Here is an 18,017-nt window from a genome sequence, read left to right on the forward strand (position 1 = left end):
ACCTTTAAGTATTTGTGACCCGAGTTTTCATAACAGTTTTAATGGCGCCCCCCCCTAACGTTTTTTTGAAAGGAGCCCACTAATACTAATTTGTTCTTTTTTAATTAATGATATATCATAGATCCATCCATCCATCCATTTTCCAACCCTCTGAATCCAAACACAGGGTCACGTGGGTCTGCTGGAGCCAATCCCAGCTAACACAGGGCACAAGGCAGGAACCAATCCCAGGCAGGGTGCCAACCCACTGCAGTATATCATAGATACATATTTTATTATACCTACTGTGATAAGGCGCTATATAGCGCCCAACCCGGCACAGACTGACACAGTGGACTGCTAAAATCAAAGAGCTTTTTATTTTCTCTTCAGCCCGTCTTCCCCGTGTCCCACAGGCCCAACACAGTCCCAAACCAATTTAAACAATCCTTCCTCTGGCACCACCACTCCTCCCAGACAACCTCGTCCTCTTCCTCCCGACTCTGGCTCCTGAGTGGTGGATGCTGGCCCTTTTTATAGCCCACCCGGAAGTGCTCCAGGTGCTTGATCACCTGTGCCTAATGGCACTTCTGGGCGGGGCTGCAGAGATATCCAGGTGGGCTCTGGGATCCATGGCTACCTGAGATCCGCACAGGGTTGTGGAGAACTCCATCTCCCATGAAACCCTGCGGGAAACTGAGGCACCATCGTCAGCCAGGGAGGCTGCCACTAAGCGTCCCGGGGGAGGTAGTGAGGAGCCCATGGCTGCTCCCCTGGACCATATACAGCAGGGGTGTCCCGGCCGGGCATGGGACCTGGCCGTCCATTACACTACTTAACTTTTATCGACATTTATCTAACTCTATATTTAAGTTTCTAGTATCAGAATGTAGTTTAAGTTCATTTGTTTTGGTTTCAATAGATGGATTTTTCATATTTTCGATTCTTGTTTTCTTTTTTTCACATCTTTGCACCCCCCTTTTCGTTACTTCCCGCCCCACAGATTGAGAACCGCTGCCCTAAGCTGTCCTCCATGCTCATGTGCTTGGCACTGGAAGTAACTGAAGAGCACACGGCCTTAACTTGTCTGTTTCTGGTTATCAGTCCTTTGCTCCGATTCTTGACTTTGATTCTTTTGGTCCGTTTCGGCTCTGACGTCTCTTCGATGCGACTGACAGTTTTGGCCTCGGCTTCATTTTTATCTCTTGTACCGTCTTTTCCCTCAGTCAGTATAGAATCACTCCAAGTCTTGTGCGGATGGCGCGATGGGTGACAACTTCAGGGTTCATCTACTGGTAATTCCACCCCAAGTTGTGGGCTGGCACTGCCACTCACTTCCACTCCTTTCCTTGTTCCCTCAGACCAGAAGAATGACGGTGTAAGGTGCAGTGACATCACTTCTTGTTCTGGGACCCTGAACCCCCCCCCGGCCCCACCCCCTTCCCCTGGCCTGGCGTCTGCAGAGACGTTTCACCCCAGTGCTGGCTGCTGTTAGTTTTGTATTATTCAGTCACACGGCGTTCATCGTTTGTCGCCCCAGCTCTTTATCGTTGTTTGCCTTTTTTTTGTCAATCTTACATTTTCCACCGTCACCAGACTTCACAGCCATCAAGTATGGGGTTGCAGTGTTTTGTTTCATTTTTGAATAATATTTTATTTTTGTGATATTTGTATGACACTGCAGTCGGGTCCATGTGCAAGCTTCTGTTTGGGGGTCTCTTGTACCCACCACCGTCAAAGATCATAGCTGAGATGAGACGGGCAAATGAGAACGCATACATGCAGCCAGGTGTAGGTGCCAAAGTGACGTAGTGCTTTAATTAAAATCAAATAAACCAAACAGTGTTCACTAGAGTCTGTTTGGTTCATAATTGTGAATTATTTGGTTTTTTTTTGTACCAAATTCAAAACATTTGAGCAGATCAGTACAGCATGTGTGCTGCCATCTCAAATGCCATTTCCCTGATAATGTCGCATGTAAAGAACAATCATGTGACCAGCAACGGAGCCTGGTGGCAGCCATATCAAATTCAGGAAAACAAAATTGTGGCACATATCATTAAAAATAAGGCAACAAAAACACTGAAATACAAGAATAAATAAATAACCCCCTGCCCTGCGGTGGGCTGGTGCCATGTGTAAACTGGGATTGGCCCCGGCAGACCGCCGTGACCCTGTAGTTAGGATATAGCGGGTTGGATGGATAAACCCCTTGCACATCTATGCCATCCACATTGATCCCAAGTACAGCCACTGGATTTTGGTGACACATCTTGTCCAGCTGACCTTCCTCCTGTACTGCTTTCCTAAAGGTTTTCCACTGTTTCCCATGATCCTCTTTTCTTCAAATACCTAAACCAGCCAAGGAGAAGGGTCTGGTATCCTAGCTAGTTTCTAAATGAAGGATTTGCTTTATATTTTTTAAGTTTTTTTATTTTGTCAACTAGTTCTTGTTGTGTTGAGCAGAAAGGCCAGTTTAGGACAACTTGCATTTTAGGAAATACTGTATGTGTTGTCCATCTTCCCCCAAATACAACTTCTTTTTGAACTCATCTGAAAGGTCTGCCTCACTCTGACCGCCAAACGCATGGCGCGGAAGAACTGCTTGGTGAAGAACCTGGAAGCTGTTGAGACCCTGGGCTCCACTTCGACAATTTGTTCTGATAAGACTGGCACCCTCACCCAGAACAGAATGACCGTGGCACACATGTGGTTCGACAACCAGATTCATGAGGCTGACACCACCGAGGATCAATCAGGTAAGAGCTGACCTTCTGACTCGGCTCAAGAAGAGACCTACTGACAGCATGTCTGGGTGGCTGTGAACGAATAAGGAGAAGTGTAACTCCTGCACTGTATTTGTTCATGAGTATGGTAGCCATGATGAGGCTGAGGAGAGTGTTTAGATTCATACAAAAGCCTTATTCATGTTTATCTGTTTCATTTCTCAAGTTTCGATTGTCCCTGATCCCCTCTCACCCTTCATTTTGCACGTGATCTGTAGTCTCCCGACCTTCTTATCTTAATGGTGGTTCCTCTCCCCAGCTGCATGACATGAGCTGAACTCCTGGACTGTCATCACACCTGACATCTGACCATGGCACATTTTGTAATGCTTGGGTACATTTATGGGATAACCTGGAAAATGTCACTGATTTGCATAAACGATAATCAGTGCAGATATACTGTATGTGATCATAGTCATAATAAATGTTGAGGAGCCAGACAGGCAACCCCATTGAATGTTAACAAATGTGTAATTGGGGGCAAAAGAAACTCAATTTTGCCAATCTGGCCTCCAAATTACTCAAACAAAGTGGCACTTAATGCAACTTATGAGCTCCTTCCACATCCAGGTTTGTGGATCAGACTGACATGTGATACTTGGGACACGCCCCCTTTAATTAAGTCCCGGTCAGAAGGGGCGGGACCTCTCTGGGCTCAGCAGGCGGAGTCAGTTGCTGCCACTGTCGTGCTCTTGTCGGTACTTCAGATGGAAGAGAAGGGACAGTTAGTGACGGCACCTCCTTTCGGTCAGGAGTGGCATCACCTACCTTATATCTGAAAGGTGATCCCCATGCACAAATATTTGACTGAAAATGTTTCAAGTAATTAGGCAAATATTAAGCCCTCCAAACTCTACAGCTTTAGAAAGACAATAAAATCAAGACAGTAATCTTACGAAAACAAGAATGTATTAAAGGACACAAGTTCAATATTCTTGCAGGACAACAAAATGACTCCCACCCTCCCCATGTCAATTACATTGTAGACCGACTCACGGAAAACACAAATTGAAATAACAAGAATATGGAAAGCGTAGATCCCAAGCATCAATGATCTGGAAGTACTCCAAAGTCACAAGTCCCCAGCGAAACAATCGTCATCTGCCCACCAGAGAGTCTGGTACCACTTTTAATAAGAAAGGAACAGAGTCATCCTCTTCATCTTTCCTCGCCCTTTTAACGCACCCCCGTATCCTCAGGCCACTTTGATTCTTCATGATGGACCCTTGTAAAGCCAGCGCCTCACTCCTCCTAACATCCACTTCCTTGTTATCCTTAGTTTTTCCACCAATCAGCTCGCACAGGACCTTTTCCCAAATAATGCTGGGTAATTCCCTTAAGGCTGTAGATAGCCAAATCCATCAAAGAATATTCAATTTATTCCCAACCCTGCAGAATTACATACTAAAACATTCGGTGGGCAAGAATATTAGTGAGTCTGATTTACACAACGCCATCGAAAGCAGTTTCGACTTCTGCGTCCCTCCACACTGCAGACATATACATTCACCGACTTCTAAACTGATGTTAGCCCACATTTTGTTGCACAGATTAGCCGCCATCTGATTGTCTTTGTGCTGTTGTGATGAAGTAGCACGTAAATGTATTTTCTAATTTCTTTGATATCTACGTTTTTTCTTGCTCTGCTCCGTGTTTACACAAACAGAAACGTGTTTCAGGAAATCCAAAGGTGCCAAACTGACCAAAATAGAGAGGTAGAGATCTGTGTGGGGTCTACATCGACGTGACGTGTAGTCGCCTTACTGTGGAGGTGCGTGTCGGGCTATGGTGAAGGCTCCAAGCAGAAGCAGAGATCAGCCTTTAGACATTTTCAAGATCAAGGGGTGATGAAGAGCGACCTTAGATTCCTGAGATTTTGGGGAGGAATTTTAGGTGGCCTCTGGTGACAGCCGGAGCCCCGTGTCTACTGTTTGTCTTTTTTGTATTTTTTCATGTGCTTGTTTGATTTTTTTTCTTTTGTTTGAAATTGCACCCCATCAAAGGACGATAAGGGGGTCCTACTCCTAACGTTGCTGGCCTGAGGATACATTAAAATGGACAACTAGGTTTACTTCAGTTAGGGGAAATTTGCCATTACATTTCCAGACTCACTAATTGCACCTCACTTTAGCCGTGTGCCCCTGAGTGATCCAAACCACTTTGAAATGACAATCCTTATTTGAAATGAGTGCTGAGTGCTTGTGCCAACTTTTACAGGAAGCCCGTTTTTAATTGGTAAGATTTGAATCTTTATTTGAACACAACAACTGTTCAGTAAGGGCATGAAAAGATATTAACAGTAATATTATATTAATATTAAAGTAAATATTAGTAGTAATATTAGTATTAAAGTATTCATATAAGTAATATTAAAGTCATACTGGCTTAAGTCATTTTCTAGAACACTGACATTTGTCTGAGCGTCTCCGTTTATCGGAGGTCACTAAACGTTGGCGACACAAAACAATACGAGAAAACCAAACCAATCAATCGTTGTGTTGTGGGCAGAGCGTGTTGGCAAACCATCTCTAGCTGAGGATCATAGACCCATCCTGGTTACTGTCGGACTGCTGCTTCCTCTGTCCTGCCGTTGTCCTCAATGACAAAAGTGTCATTGACGTCACGTCACGAGTTTAGAGCTCGGATCGAAAGGGAAACTTGTACTGCTACCCCGGGAGACTAACTGAGCCCGATGCAGCCACACAATCAGACTTAATATACTTAGCAGAAATGTTTTGGGGTTCCACGAGCAACACTCGTCTTGTTTAACCCTTCACCGCGTGTCCCTGATCAGCACTCAGTGCAAAGCAGTAAAGAAAATGAACGGCTATAGTTACATATTTAGGGACAAGACCAAAAACTTATTGACGTAACCCTCTCGAACAACAAATACTATACCCATAAAACAAATCAGAAATTATCAAATTAGATAGATAGATAGATAGATAGATAGATAGATAGATAGATAGATAGATAGATAGATAGATAGATAGATAGATAGATAGATAGATAGATAGATAGATAGATAGATAGATAGATAGATAGATAGATAGATAGATAGATAGATAGATACTTTATTAAATTCCCATACTCCAGCAGCAGCATATTGATAATAACAATATTAAATTAAAGAGTGATAACAATGCAGGTATACAGACAATAACTTTATATAATGTTAACGTTTACCCCCCGGGTGGAATTGAAGAGTCACATAGTGTGGTGGAGGAACGATCTTCTCAGTCTGTCAGTGGAGCAGGACAGTGACTGCAGTCTGTCGCTGAAGCTGCTCCTCTGTCTGGAGATGATCCTGTTCAGTGGATGCAGTGGATTCTCCATGATTGACAGGAGTCTGCTCAGCGCCCGTCGCTCTGCAACGGATGTCAAACTGTCCAGCTCCATACCTACAATAGAGCCTGCCTTCCTCACCAGTTTGTCCAGGTGTGAGGCGTCCCTCTTCTTAATGCTGCCTCCCCAGCACACCACCGCGTAGAAGAGGGTGCTCGCCACAACCATCTGGTAGAACATCTGCAGCATCTTATTGCAGATGTTGAAGGACGCCAGCCTTCTAAGGAGTATAGTCGGCTCTGTCCTTTCTTACACAGAGCATCAGTATTGGCAGTCCAGTCTAATTTATCATCCAGCTGCACTCCCAGATATTTATAGGTCTGCACCCTCTGCACACAGTCACCTCTGATGATCACGGGGTCCATGAGGGGTCTAGGCCTCCTAAAATCCACCACCAGCTCTTTGGTTTTGCTGGTGTTCAGGTGTAGGTGGTTTGAGTCGCACCATTTAACAAAGTCCTTGATTAGGTCCCTATACTCCTCCTCCTGCCCATTCCTGATGGAGCCCACAATAGCAGTGTCGTCAGCGAACTTTTGCACGTGGCAGGACTCTGAGTTGTATTGGAAGTCCGATGTATGTTGGCTGAACAGGACTGGAGAAAGTCCAGTCCCCTGCAGTGCTCCTGTGTTGCTGACCACAATGTCAGACCTGCAGTTCCCGAGACGCACATACTGAGGTCTGTCCCTAAGATAGTCCACGATCTACTCCCATCTCTGTCAGCTTGTCTCTAAGGAGCAGAGGTTGGATGGTGCTGAAGGTGCTAGAGAAGTCCAGAAACATAATTCTTACAGCACCACTGCATCTGTCCAAGTGAGAGAGGGATCGGTGTAGCATGTAGATGATGGCATCCTCCACTCCCACCTTCTCCTGGTATGTGAACTGCAGAGGGTCGAGGGCGTGGTGGACCTGTGGCCTCAGGTGGTGAAGCAGCAGCCGCTCCATGGTCTTCATCACATGTGACGTCAAGGCGACAGGCCGGAAGTCATTCATCTCACCAGGATGTGATACCTTTGGGACTGGGGTGATGCAAGATGTTTTCCAAAGCCTTGGGACTCTCCCCTGTTCCAGGCTCAGGTTGAAGATGCACTGTAGAGGACTCCCCAGCTCCAACGCACAGGCCTTCAGCAGTCGTGGTGATACTCCATCTGGAAATTAGGATACAAGATGTAGCCACTATGGGTAACCCATGCCACCAAAAATACCACCATCTTCTTTTACTGTCCTTAAGGTTGGAAGAGGGCGATGGAAGCCAGAAGCAAACAAAATGCATGGTCGTCCAACGCCAATAACGGTAACATCATGTCGTCCTGGGTGCTTCAGACCAAATTCAACCAAAAAAGTCCGTCTTCCAAACCACGTATAACTCTGGAAAAAGTAAACTCCCACTTCCAGCAGGTGGTTCCCATTGCACATTTTCCATTCTAGTGCACTGTTACTCTTTTCTTCATCTCCCAATGTTGTCCCCTCTCCCCTCCTCCTCCAGGTTAAATCCTCTTTAGGCCAACTGTCCTATCTGTGCCGTATCTCCTCCTTAATGGTGTAGATACACTTTATGAGGCAAACCAACATCATCCCATTTTTAAGGAGAGGCAAACTAACTAACAAAAGGCCAATAGTACACATGGTACCTGCTACAAATCACGTGTGATACGACTTTTATGAGCTTAGCAATAGTGGGACGGTGGTCTTCGGTGTAAAACATTTTCTTTCCATTTTCCATACCAGGCCAAGTATTGACTCTCTGCTTTTTGTCCTTGCACCCCACTGCAGGTGCCACATTTGATAAGAGCTCATCCACCTGGACTGCACTGTCCAAGATTGCCGGCCTCTGTAACCGAGCTGTATTTAAGCCTGGCCAGGAGAGAACCATGATTCTGAAGGTAAGAGAATCTTCATGGATGTTAATAAGTCTGGGATCAGGACAATAAATTAACTGAAAAGGAACCATGACTCCTCTTTAATCACACAACCCAGTGATTCCAGTCACTACTATAATAAATAATAATAATAATAATTCATTACATTTATATAGCGCTTTTCTCAGTACTCAAAGCGCTATCCACACAGGGAGGAACCGGGAAGCGAACCCACAATCTTCCACAGTCTCCTTACTGCAAAGCAGCCACACTACCACTGCACCACCTGTGAGGACTATCTACTGAGAACATTCGAATGAACTGTGCCTCCCAAATGGTAACTTCATGTATTTATTCAATCCAAAGCTCTACAGAGTGGAGTGGAGCAGATGGTCACCATGTGACCCTGTGAATATATCTTCCAATTTTTGTTTACTGATAATTACCATTTTTGGATGTTCGTTTAACTGCCATATTTAAAATATGTCACAAGACTCCAGAACTCTTAGCTTGGCTTTACTAGCATTGTGAGCCCTTTTCTCATTTGGAAATATAAAATGTTACAAATTAGAGTTGCAGATTAATTGACTTTGACTTGTGTAATTAATGTATCTGCAATTAAAAATTTTTATTGAATTCAGTTAATTTGACTGCACTTCACACATTGCTAATGACCAATGCTAATGTATAGCCAAGTGCATCCAAGTCTATTAAAAGCAGAAGCAGGTCTCCACCATTTGATCGTTTCCTAATAATGAACACATAATGGCCGTGTTCTGTTCTGTTGTGACCCCTAGATGTACTGATGTTTATAGCCCTGCACCAACTTCTGCGTATTGTCCGAGATTACGGATGCTTACAGCATATCCAACGATTTTTTTGTGCATGAGCTCTTAGTGATGGGTATTTTTTGGTCATTTATATTTAGCTGTTCTCATCCCACCTTCGCCCATGGTTTAGTGCCTTGGTTTTGGTAATCGACCAGTGCCAATCCTCCTTTTTGACAACGCACAGGAGGCATCACAGGATGCCATTCATCAGGAGGCCTAAGAGGGTGAGAAGGAGCACAGGACCTCACAAGTGTCCCCATATATAGAGATGCTGACCCGTTGGCGACTCTGTAGATGGGCATCAAGAATATGAACTTAATACGTTTCACCACGGGGCGTCAATGTAGTGATCTGAAGAGTGACATGTGCCGTTCTCAGCTGGTTGAACACTGGACATGCCACTTCATTTGGAATCATCTGCAGCAGCTTGGTGACATCTCCTGCAGGCAGAGTCACAGTAGTCCAAATTTGACAGGACCAAAACCTAGACCAGAAGTTCAGCTGCATACCCAATCGGATATGGTCTGATCTTGTGAAAGTTGTGTAAAATGAATCTGCGAGAAAGAGAGATGGTTGCAACATGGTTGGTGAAGGACAGCTGGTCATCGATTACCAACCACCTCAAGCCTGAGTTCTGACTTGGCAGGTGTTAGCGATAAGAGAAATGGGAGCGTTAAAAAGATGGATGATCTGGGATAACAAGAAGGTCCATCTTTGCCACGGGTAGTGCTCGGTTATGCAGTTTGAGTTATTGGTGAGATATGCAGAGATTCTAGCTGATCTTGTGTGGTCCTGTTTAGGGAATGGCAGGGACAACTGATAGGGAAAAACAATTATGGGACAGGATGACCAAGCCTAATGAAAAAGAAGAGAATCCAACACCGATCCTTGGGACAACATCCTTTACGTGACTAACACACCCTTGAGATCTCTCCACGTCAAGCCGCTCATCTATAATTAAGCACTTTGGCTTTGGTAATGGTTACTAGGATCACTGGTATCAACCCTCACCATGGTGTTTCGTCACATGCACATCTTCTGGTCTGCTTGACCCCATTATAGTGGGTGGTAACATTCCCTCTTCTGAGCAGGCAGTTCAGGAGGGTCTGCTGGAACAAAATAGGCAGGTGGGTTTTGTCAGCAGATTGTCATGGTGGGACACATTTCAATAATTACTGGGCCAGAACACACACAAGATGATCTGGTCCAACATATACAGCGGGTAAATTAAGTATTGAACGCGTCACACGTTCTAATGGGTCTATTGACATGAAATTCTCACCAGATGTTGGTAACAAGCCAAGTAATCCAAACATACAAAGAAATCAAAGCAAATAAGTCCATACATTACATTATATGTAATAAAGTGAATGGCACAGGGAATAAGTACTGAACACGCTTACTGAAATGTATTTCATACTCAGTAGAAAAGCCTCTGTTGGTGATGACAGCTTCAAGGCGCCTCCTGTATGCAGAAACGAGTCACATGCATCACTCAGGGGGGATTTTGGCCCAAACTGTCTGCAAATCTTGAAGGCCCTGGGGGTCTCTTCTATGAACTCTGATCAAATTTGATTCAAGACGGGTGACTGACTGGGCCATTCAATCAGCTTCTTTATTTTCGTAATTCTCTGAAATGTGGTCACTGAAAGTCAGGAACAACAGGTGATGGACACCGATGTAAAGTAAAAAGCAATTTCTTTATTCTTGGTGAGCAGAAAGGCTGCAGCACCTGTCAGCTCAGTTTGCTACAGACAGACAGCCTCCTGTCAGCAGGGAGTTTCCCTCCTTTTATATCCAGCTTGCTTATTAAACAAAAAGAGGAAATATGGCAGCTTCATTTTGCTATAGCTTGTGGTCACTGATGTGTTCAGTTGTAGTTTCTGCCAGAACGCTGGGGGGAGTTTTTAAAAAATGTGTTACCTGTTAAAAGGATAGCAAAGGAGTCTTGAAAAAAAAAGAAGGTTTCTTGATTGGAGATCAGTGCGTGCCTGTCGTAAAATCCCCCCCTTGGGATTAATAAAGTATCTATCTATCTATCTATCTATCTATCTATCTATCTATCTATCTATCTATCTATCTATCTATCTATCTATCTATCTATCTATCTATCTATCTATCTATCTATCTATCTATCTATCTATCTATCTATCTATCTACAGTGCATCCAGAAAGTATTCCCAGCGCTTCATCACTTTTTCCACATTTTGTTATGTTACAGCCTTATTCCAAAATGGATTCAATTCATTATTTTCCTAAGAATTCTACACACAACACCCCATAATGACAACGTGAAAAAAGTTTACTTGAGATTTTTGCAAATTTATTAAAAATAAACAAACTGTGTAATCCCATGTCCATAAGTATTCACAGCCTTTGCTCAATACTTTGTCGATGCCCCTTTGGCAGCAATTCCAGCCTCAAGTCTTTTTGAATATGATGCCACAAGCTTGGCACACCTATCCTTGGCCAGTTTGGCCCATTCCTCTTTGCAGCACCTCTCAAGCTCCATCAGGTTGGATGGGAAGCGTCGGTGCACAGCCATTTTAAGATCTCTCCAGAGATGTTCAATCAGATTCAAGTCTGGGCTCTGGCTGGGCCACTCAAGGACATTCACAGAGTTGTCCTGAAGCCACTCCTTTGATATCTTGGCTGCGTGCTTAGGGTCGTTGTCCTGCTGAAAGATGAACCGTCGCCCCAGTCTGAGGTCAAGAGCTCTCTGGGGGCTCTCAGGATTGACAGACGTCAGCTGCTTTCTTGGCTTTCCAGGCCTTTCTGCACCTCCTGTCCTTCATGTGTTCTTATTCCCTTAAAACCCATAAAACTTAATTTATGGACATATTTGCTTTGATTTCTTTGTCTGTGTGGATTACTTGGGTTGTTACCGACATCTGGTGTAAACGTCATGTCAACAGCCCCATTAGAAGTGTATTCAGTGAGAATCACGTTGACGTGTTCATTACTTATTTCCCTGTTGTATGATCACAGAGAGGGTGACTGACAGATTGGTTCATAATTAACGGATCCCAAGAAAATGTTGGAGTCTTGAATCACAAATATGGATGCAGTAGTGCTGTGGTGAGCAGCGGACCACTTGCCATTTCCAGAGTCCAGACTCACATCTTGGCCATTCTGCTGTCTTTATGGAGTTGGCGTGTCCTCCATGTGTTTATCTGTTGTTTTCTACGCCACTCCAATGACAGGCAGATTACGTTAATTGTTAGCTCTGAACTGGCACAGTGCGGGTTGTGTGTGTGAACGTGCTTGCACATAAAGCCCTACAGGGAGACTTCAGCTCCTTGTTTTATCTAACTGCCTTACCTTAACCTTTCTTATTTCTATTTGTCTGTTTTATTTCATTCTGTCTGTTACCTGTTATTAGATGCAACTGAGAAGGCAAATTTCATGTTTTCCTGTGTAAACATGACTAAATAAAGAAACCTAACCTAACCTAACCTAACCTTGTCACCCATATAAATGAACAAACGGGGCCATTAAAAAGATGGATGGCAGATGAAAAAGATTTTAAGATGGTGTAAATTGTTTAACTTGCCTGACAAAGATCTCCTTGAAATCGTTTCAGCGTGACACTGCCGGTGACGCCTCCGAGTCGGCCCTTCTTAAATGCATTGAGCTCTCCTGCGGATCTGTGAAGAGGATGAGAGAAAAGAATCCCAAGGTGGCGGAGATCCCCTTCAACTCCACCAACAAATACCAGGTGAGGTGCTTCTGACACGACCAGACAGTCCACAGTTGGGTTAGCTAACTGGTGACCTGGTGGATAACAGACCAGGGGGTTATTATGATGGTGTTTGCACGTCTTGTTTATCCAAATGTGTCTCTGAGTCTTAAATAACCAGAAAACCAAACCATTAATTTTCTAATTGGGTGCCATACAGCAGTGCTTCTCAACCACTGGGTCACAAGCCACTTTTGGGTCACTGGTGGGTCTTGAGTTGCTATTGGGGTCACTGGTCCAATGAGCTCACCAATGGGGACAGAGCCACACCCAGTAATCACACTCGAGTCATTCTGATAATTGTGATTTAGTTTTGAGGACCCCCAACATCACCTGCTCTAACAATCACACTCGACTCACCTTGGTGGGTCACAAAGACACTTAACATGGGAAAATGTGGGGTCACAACACCAAAAAGGTTGAGAAACATCGCTGTGCAGGGACCCCTCAATGTTGGGCTGATGGCATACAGTCATATGAAAAAGTTTGGGAGCCCCTCTTCATTCTTTGGATTTTTGTTTCTCATTGGCTGAACTTCCTTTTAATATCTGACAAGCCTTATGGACACAGGAGGATTTCAGCAGTGACATTAAGTTTATTAGATTAGCAGAAAATATGCAATATGCATCATCACAAAATTAGACAGGTGCATAAATGTGGGCACCCCAACAGAGATATGACATCAATACTTAGCTGAGCCTCCTTTTGTCCTCTAGACGCTGTCCTCCTATAGCCTCTGATGAGTGTCTGATTCTGGATGGAGGTATTGTTCACCATTCTTCATACAAAATCTCTCCAGTTCAGTTCAATTTGATGGACAGCCTGCTTCAAATCATCCCATAGATTTTCGATGATCTTCAAGTCAGGGGACTGTGACGGCCATTCCAGAACATTGTACTTCTCCCTCTGCATGAATGCCTTTGTAGATTTCCAACTGTGTTTTGGGTCATTGTCTTGTTGGAATATCCAACCCCTACGTAACTTCAACTTTGTGACTGATGCTTGAACATTATCCTGAAGAATTTGTTGATATTGGGTTGAATTAATTCTAACCCTTGACTTTAACAAGGGCCCCAGTCCCTGAACTGGCCACACAGCCCCATAGCATGATGGAACCTCCACCAAATGTGACAGTAGGTAGCAGGTGTTTGTCTTGGAATGTGGTGTTCTTCTTCTGCCATTCAAAGCGCTTTTTGTTCTGACCAAATAACTCCATTTGTGTCTCACTTCCGGTTTATTTTGATTTGCGATCCAGAAATTTGCCGGCCATCCAGGATCAAAAAAGACGATTGTGCAGCTGATTAATTGCAGAGTTACAGACAGGAATACAAAACTATGTATCATCAGCCTAACAGTGAAAGCACAATTCAATTTCCTGAGCATCGCTCCTATAGGTTGAAGATAAATATCTCTCTATATATAAAAGTCAATGTGTGTGTGTGTGTGTGTGTGTCCCAGCGTCACTTCTGAACGGCTCGAGCGATTTTCATGACACTTGGCACACACGTTCCTCATTGGTCAACTAAAAATACTGCAGGGTGAAATCAGCCCTAACCCACCCTCTTCTGGGTAACGTGGGGGGGGGTGATGTTGTAGGCCTGTTATCATCCAGTTGGCACTCGGAACAACCACCAGAGGGCGAACTGGAGGTGACTGCCCGCATTCTGTATGTTTGTGCGCCACCACCTGGTGCTTTTGAAATGAAATCGAGTTGGCATCAACTGGATGATAACATACAAGACCACAAGAGAAGCACATTAGTGAGTCTTCATTGTTTGTTCAGTTATTTTTAAAGTTGTTTTTTATTATTATATGTTTCTCAAATATATATAATTTTATTCCCGGGCAACACCGGGTATTTCAGCTAGTAGAATATAAACTAGGATCCCTGAGGATCACCACATTTCACAGGAGCAGTTCAATAATCCTCCACTGCCATACTTCAGAAGAATCAAACAGAAAACATGTGTCTGCTGATTATCTTCTTCTTCTTCTAATTATTCTTTAAGTTGATTCAGACTCTGGGCTTCAGTTGACTAATTCCAAGTCTTACGCTGCCTTTAGCTTTCGGTTCACGAGTCCGAAGCCCACCCCAAAGGCCATCTGCTTGTCATGAAAGGAGCTCCGGAGCGCATTCTGGATCGGTGTTCCACCATCCTGTTTCACGGCAAGGAGATTCCCCTGGATGATGAGATGAAGGAGGCATTCCAGAACGCCTATTTGGAACTCGGAGGACTCGGAGAACGGGTGCTAGGTGGGTACTGTATGTACGCTTGTGACAAGAGGGAGGATGTGAAGGTCTGCCTGGTAGTAAGTAAAACTCTGCAGACCCAAACAGTTAAGGATTTAACAGGGGTGGGCATAAGGAAGGAAACAACCTTGAATGAAATGCTAAGGGGACCCGTAGTTTAAAAATGCATTCAGACAGGTGGCGCAAAGAGTCGAGAGCTGCAAGCCACGGGGCACACGGCGTATGGGCACAGACAGTGCCCACAGTCAAAATAAATAAAGGCCGGTACTCCCCTCATTCACATTTACTCTCTTAACAGACACTTTCTTCCAAAGCAACTTACAAAAGAGGACAAAATCAGCCTAGGGGGACTGTTTGGGAACAAGTGTGACAGGACAAGGTGACAAAATTGATTACCACATGTGAGGAGCTCAAAACAAAACAGCCAGCATGTGACACTTCCTCAGTTAAATAAATTCACCAGACAAGAGGGTCTTCAAAAGCATCTTAAACACATTGAGGGAATCCAGATTTTAAATGGAGGTGGTCACAAGCTAAGAGCTACGCATGAAAAGAGTCTGGAGTGAGATTTGATGACGTCACCTGATGCCATCCATCAGCAGACCTGGTGGGTGAGAAGGAGCCTTAGGACCTCACAAATGTCTCCGCGCCTCTAGACGCTAACCCATTGACCATTCTGTAGATGACCATCAAGGATTTAAATTTAATCTGAGCCATTACAGAATGTCATTCTAGTGACTTTTAAAAGAGAAGTCACAGTGCCACCTCGGCTGGTTGAACACCGGGCATGTCATTGCATTTCCAATCATCTCCAGTGGCTTGGTGGCACAAGGTGGTACTCCTGCCAGTAGAGAGTTGCAGTGGTCCAGACTTAAGAGGACCAAAGCCTGGACCAGACCTTCTGCTGCATACTCCATCAGATAGAGTCTGATCTGGCAGATGTTGTATAAAGTAAGACCATTATAACATGGTCAGAGAAGGACAGCTGGTCACTGATCACCCACCAAGTCAGTTGTGTTAGAGAGAATGAGCCGAGCTGAACAGAAATGGAGTCTTCAATAGATGGACCAGGTAACAAGGAGGTCCATCTTTGCCAGGTTGAGCTGCAAGTGGTGCTTCTTCACCCAGGCTGAGCTACCAGTGAGATCTTCAGAGACTTCTAGCTGATACCTTATGGTCCTCCAGAAGGAATGACAGGTACTGCTGTGTACCATCAGCATTGTACTGATAGGAAAATCCCTGGGACTGGATGATGGGGCCTAGTGAGAAGGTGAACAGAGAGAAGAGGAGAGGGTCCAGCACCCATCCTTGGGTCACCCCAGTGCTAGCCTGGTGCACCCTTGACCTTTCTCCTAGCCATAACACAAAGAGGTAGGACTCAAAGCAACTGGTGGCAGTCCCAGTGATACCAAGGTCAGAAAGGGTCTGAAGGTTGACTTGAATTCAAGGAAGAGGAGATGGATGAGTAAGGACAGATGATGTACTGCTGGGTCCGGCTGGTTTGACTTTGTGTTGCTCACGGAGAGGCACATGACCTGCATTGTGAGGGAGCGGCAGTTACATCACTACGGCCATGTGCGCCAATTACCCAAGGGTGATCCTCATTATTGAGGACCTGAGTGGCTGGACCAGGCCAAGGGGACACCCACGTAACATCTGACTGCGGCAGATAAAGGGTGGAACTGCACAGCACATCTGCCCGGGGGGATGCCAACCAGGATCCTGTGCTGTTTTGTCGTGTGGTGGGTGTGGCAATGCGCTGTACCAGTGCAGGCTCCCCAACCTGACCTGACCTGACCTCATGGGCTGCAGCTCTGGCCAGCTGTAATGTGTCAACGTCCGTTGAGTCAAGCCATCTCAGTAGAACTCTGAGTGATTTGGGTCAATCTATTCTGTAGAATTAAGGAACAGATTTGACTAGAGATCCAGTGTTTTGGATAGAAAGGAAAGGAGAGGTGAGGGACAGGATTGTGATGACCTGCTTGAGGAGGGTCAAGTGTGGGCGTTTTGAGAAGAGGATTTAGAAGAGTCTGATAGATCAGCGAGGTGTTGATGATTTGAGTAATTGGAGAAATGCATGAGGGAGAGATGGTGTGTGGGCATGGGCGTCAAGTGGACCACCAGTAGTGGGTACGACAAGAGAGGTGGCTGGAATCATCAGAGGTGAGAACGTGGAGAGGGCTGTGGTGTGTTCAGGAGGGAGAAGACTGGCTAGTTGGAGTGATGGGAATTGACTGCTGATGACAGCCAACTTTCCAGAAAAATGGTCGCAACATCATCAATAGTCAGGGAGGCTGAGGAAGGAAGCGGTAGAAGGTTGAGGAGAGAGATGACAACAGAGACGTCTAATGGTCTGCTGAGATTTGACTTCCATGCTGAAATTCATAGCGAGAGAGAGGCTGGGAGCTGTGAGCCAAACCCACCACATGACAAACCACCCGGATTGGGACCTGAGAGCAGCAGGTGACACCTCAGCACCACACTGGAGCAGTCTGAGGTTTTTTTTTTTTTTACTGTGGCTGTCCCAGTGTGCCAATCTCACCACCAACCCCCAAGTTTTCCCTGTAATGACTTACCCAGGATGGAGAAATTAGAACTTTAGAACACTCTGGACGAGAACAAGCCAATCAGCCCAACAACGCTTGCCAGTCCTGTCCACTTATTTCTTCTAAAAAAACATCAAGTCGAGTTTTGAAAGTCCCTAACGTCTTACTGTCCACCACACTACTTGGTCGCTTATTCCAAGTGTCTGTCGTTGTTTATGTAAAGAAAAACTTCCTAATGTTTGTGTGAAATTTCCCCTTCACAAGTTTCCAGCTGTGTCCCCGTGTTCTTGATGAACTCATTTTAAAGTCAGCGTCTCCATCCACTGGACTAATTCTCTTCATCATTTTAAGCACTTCATTCAGGTCTCCTCTTCATCTCCTTAAGGCTCAGCTCTTTTAATCTTCACTCATAACTCATCCCCTGTAGCCCTGAATCAGCCCAATCTCTGGACCTTCTCTTGTGCTACTATGTCCTTTTTGTAGACCCAAACTGCACCCAGGACTCCAGGTGAGGCCTCACCAGTGTGGTATAAAGCTTGAGCAGACCCTCCTGTGACTTGTACTGCACATATCCATCCATCCATCCATCCATTATCCAACCCGCTATATCCTAACTACAGGATCACAAGGTGAAGGCAGGAAACAAACCCCGGGCATGGCGCCAGCCCACTGCAGGCTGCACACA

The 18,017-nt window shown here is 44.9% G+C and overlaps 1 protein-coding gene across 1 annotated transcript in view; it reads left to right on the forward strand.

Moving 5' to 3' along the window:
• atp1a2a (ATPase Na+/K+ transporting subunit alpha 2a) overlaps positions 1-18,017 on the forward strand; it is a 119,686-nt gene that overhangs the window by 56,312 nt on the left and 45,357 nt on the right. Inside the window, exons 9-12 of the mRNA XM_051923604.1 lie at positions 2,540-2,738; positions 7,881-7,990; positions 12,380-12,514; positions 14,600-14,789. Of these exons, the coding sequence (XP_051779564.1) occupies positions 2,540-2,738; positions 7,881-7,990; positions 12,380-12,514; positions 14,600-14,789 (634 nt within the window). The remainder of the gene's footprint in view (positions 1-2,539; positions 2,739-7,880; positions 7,991-12,379; positions 12,515-14,599; positions 14,790-18,017) is intronic.

The sequence above is a fragment of the Erpetoichthys calabaricus genome, chromosome 2, assembly GCF_900747795.2.
Source record: "Erpetoichthys calabaricus chromosome 2, fErpCal1.3, whole genome shotgun sequence".
In the NCBI taxonomy this organism is placed as follows: domain Eukaryota; kingdom Metazoa; phylum Chordata; class Cladistia; order Polypteriformes; family Polypteridae; genus Erpetoichthys; species Erpetoichthys calabaricus.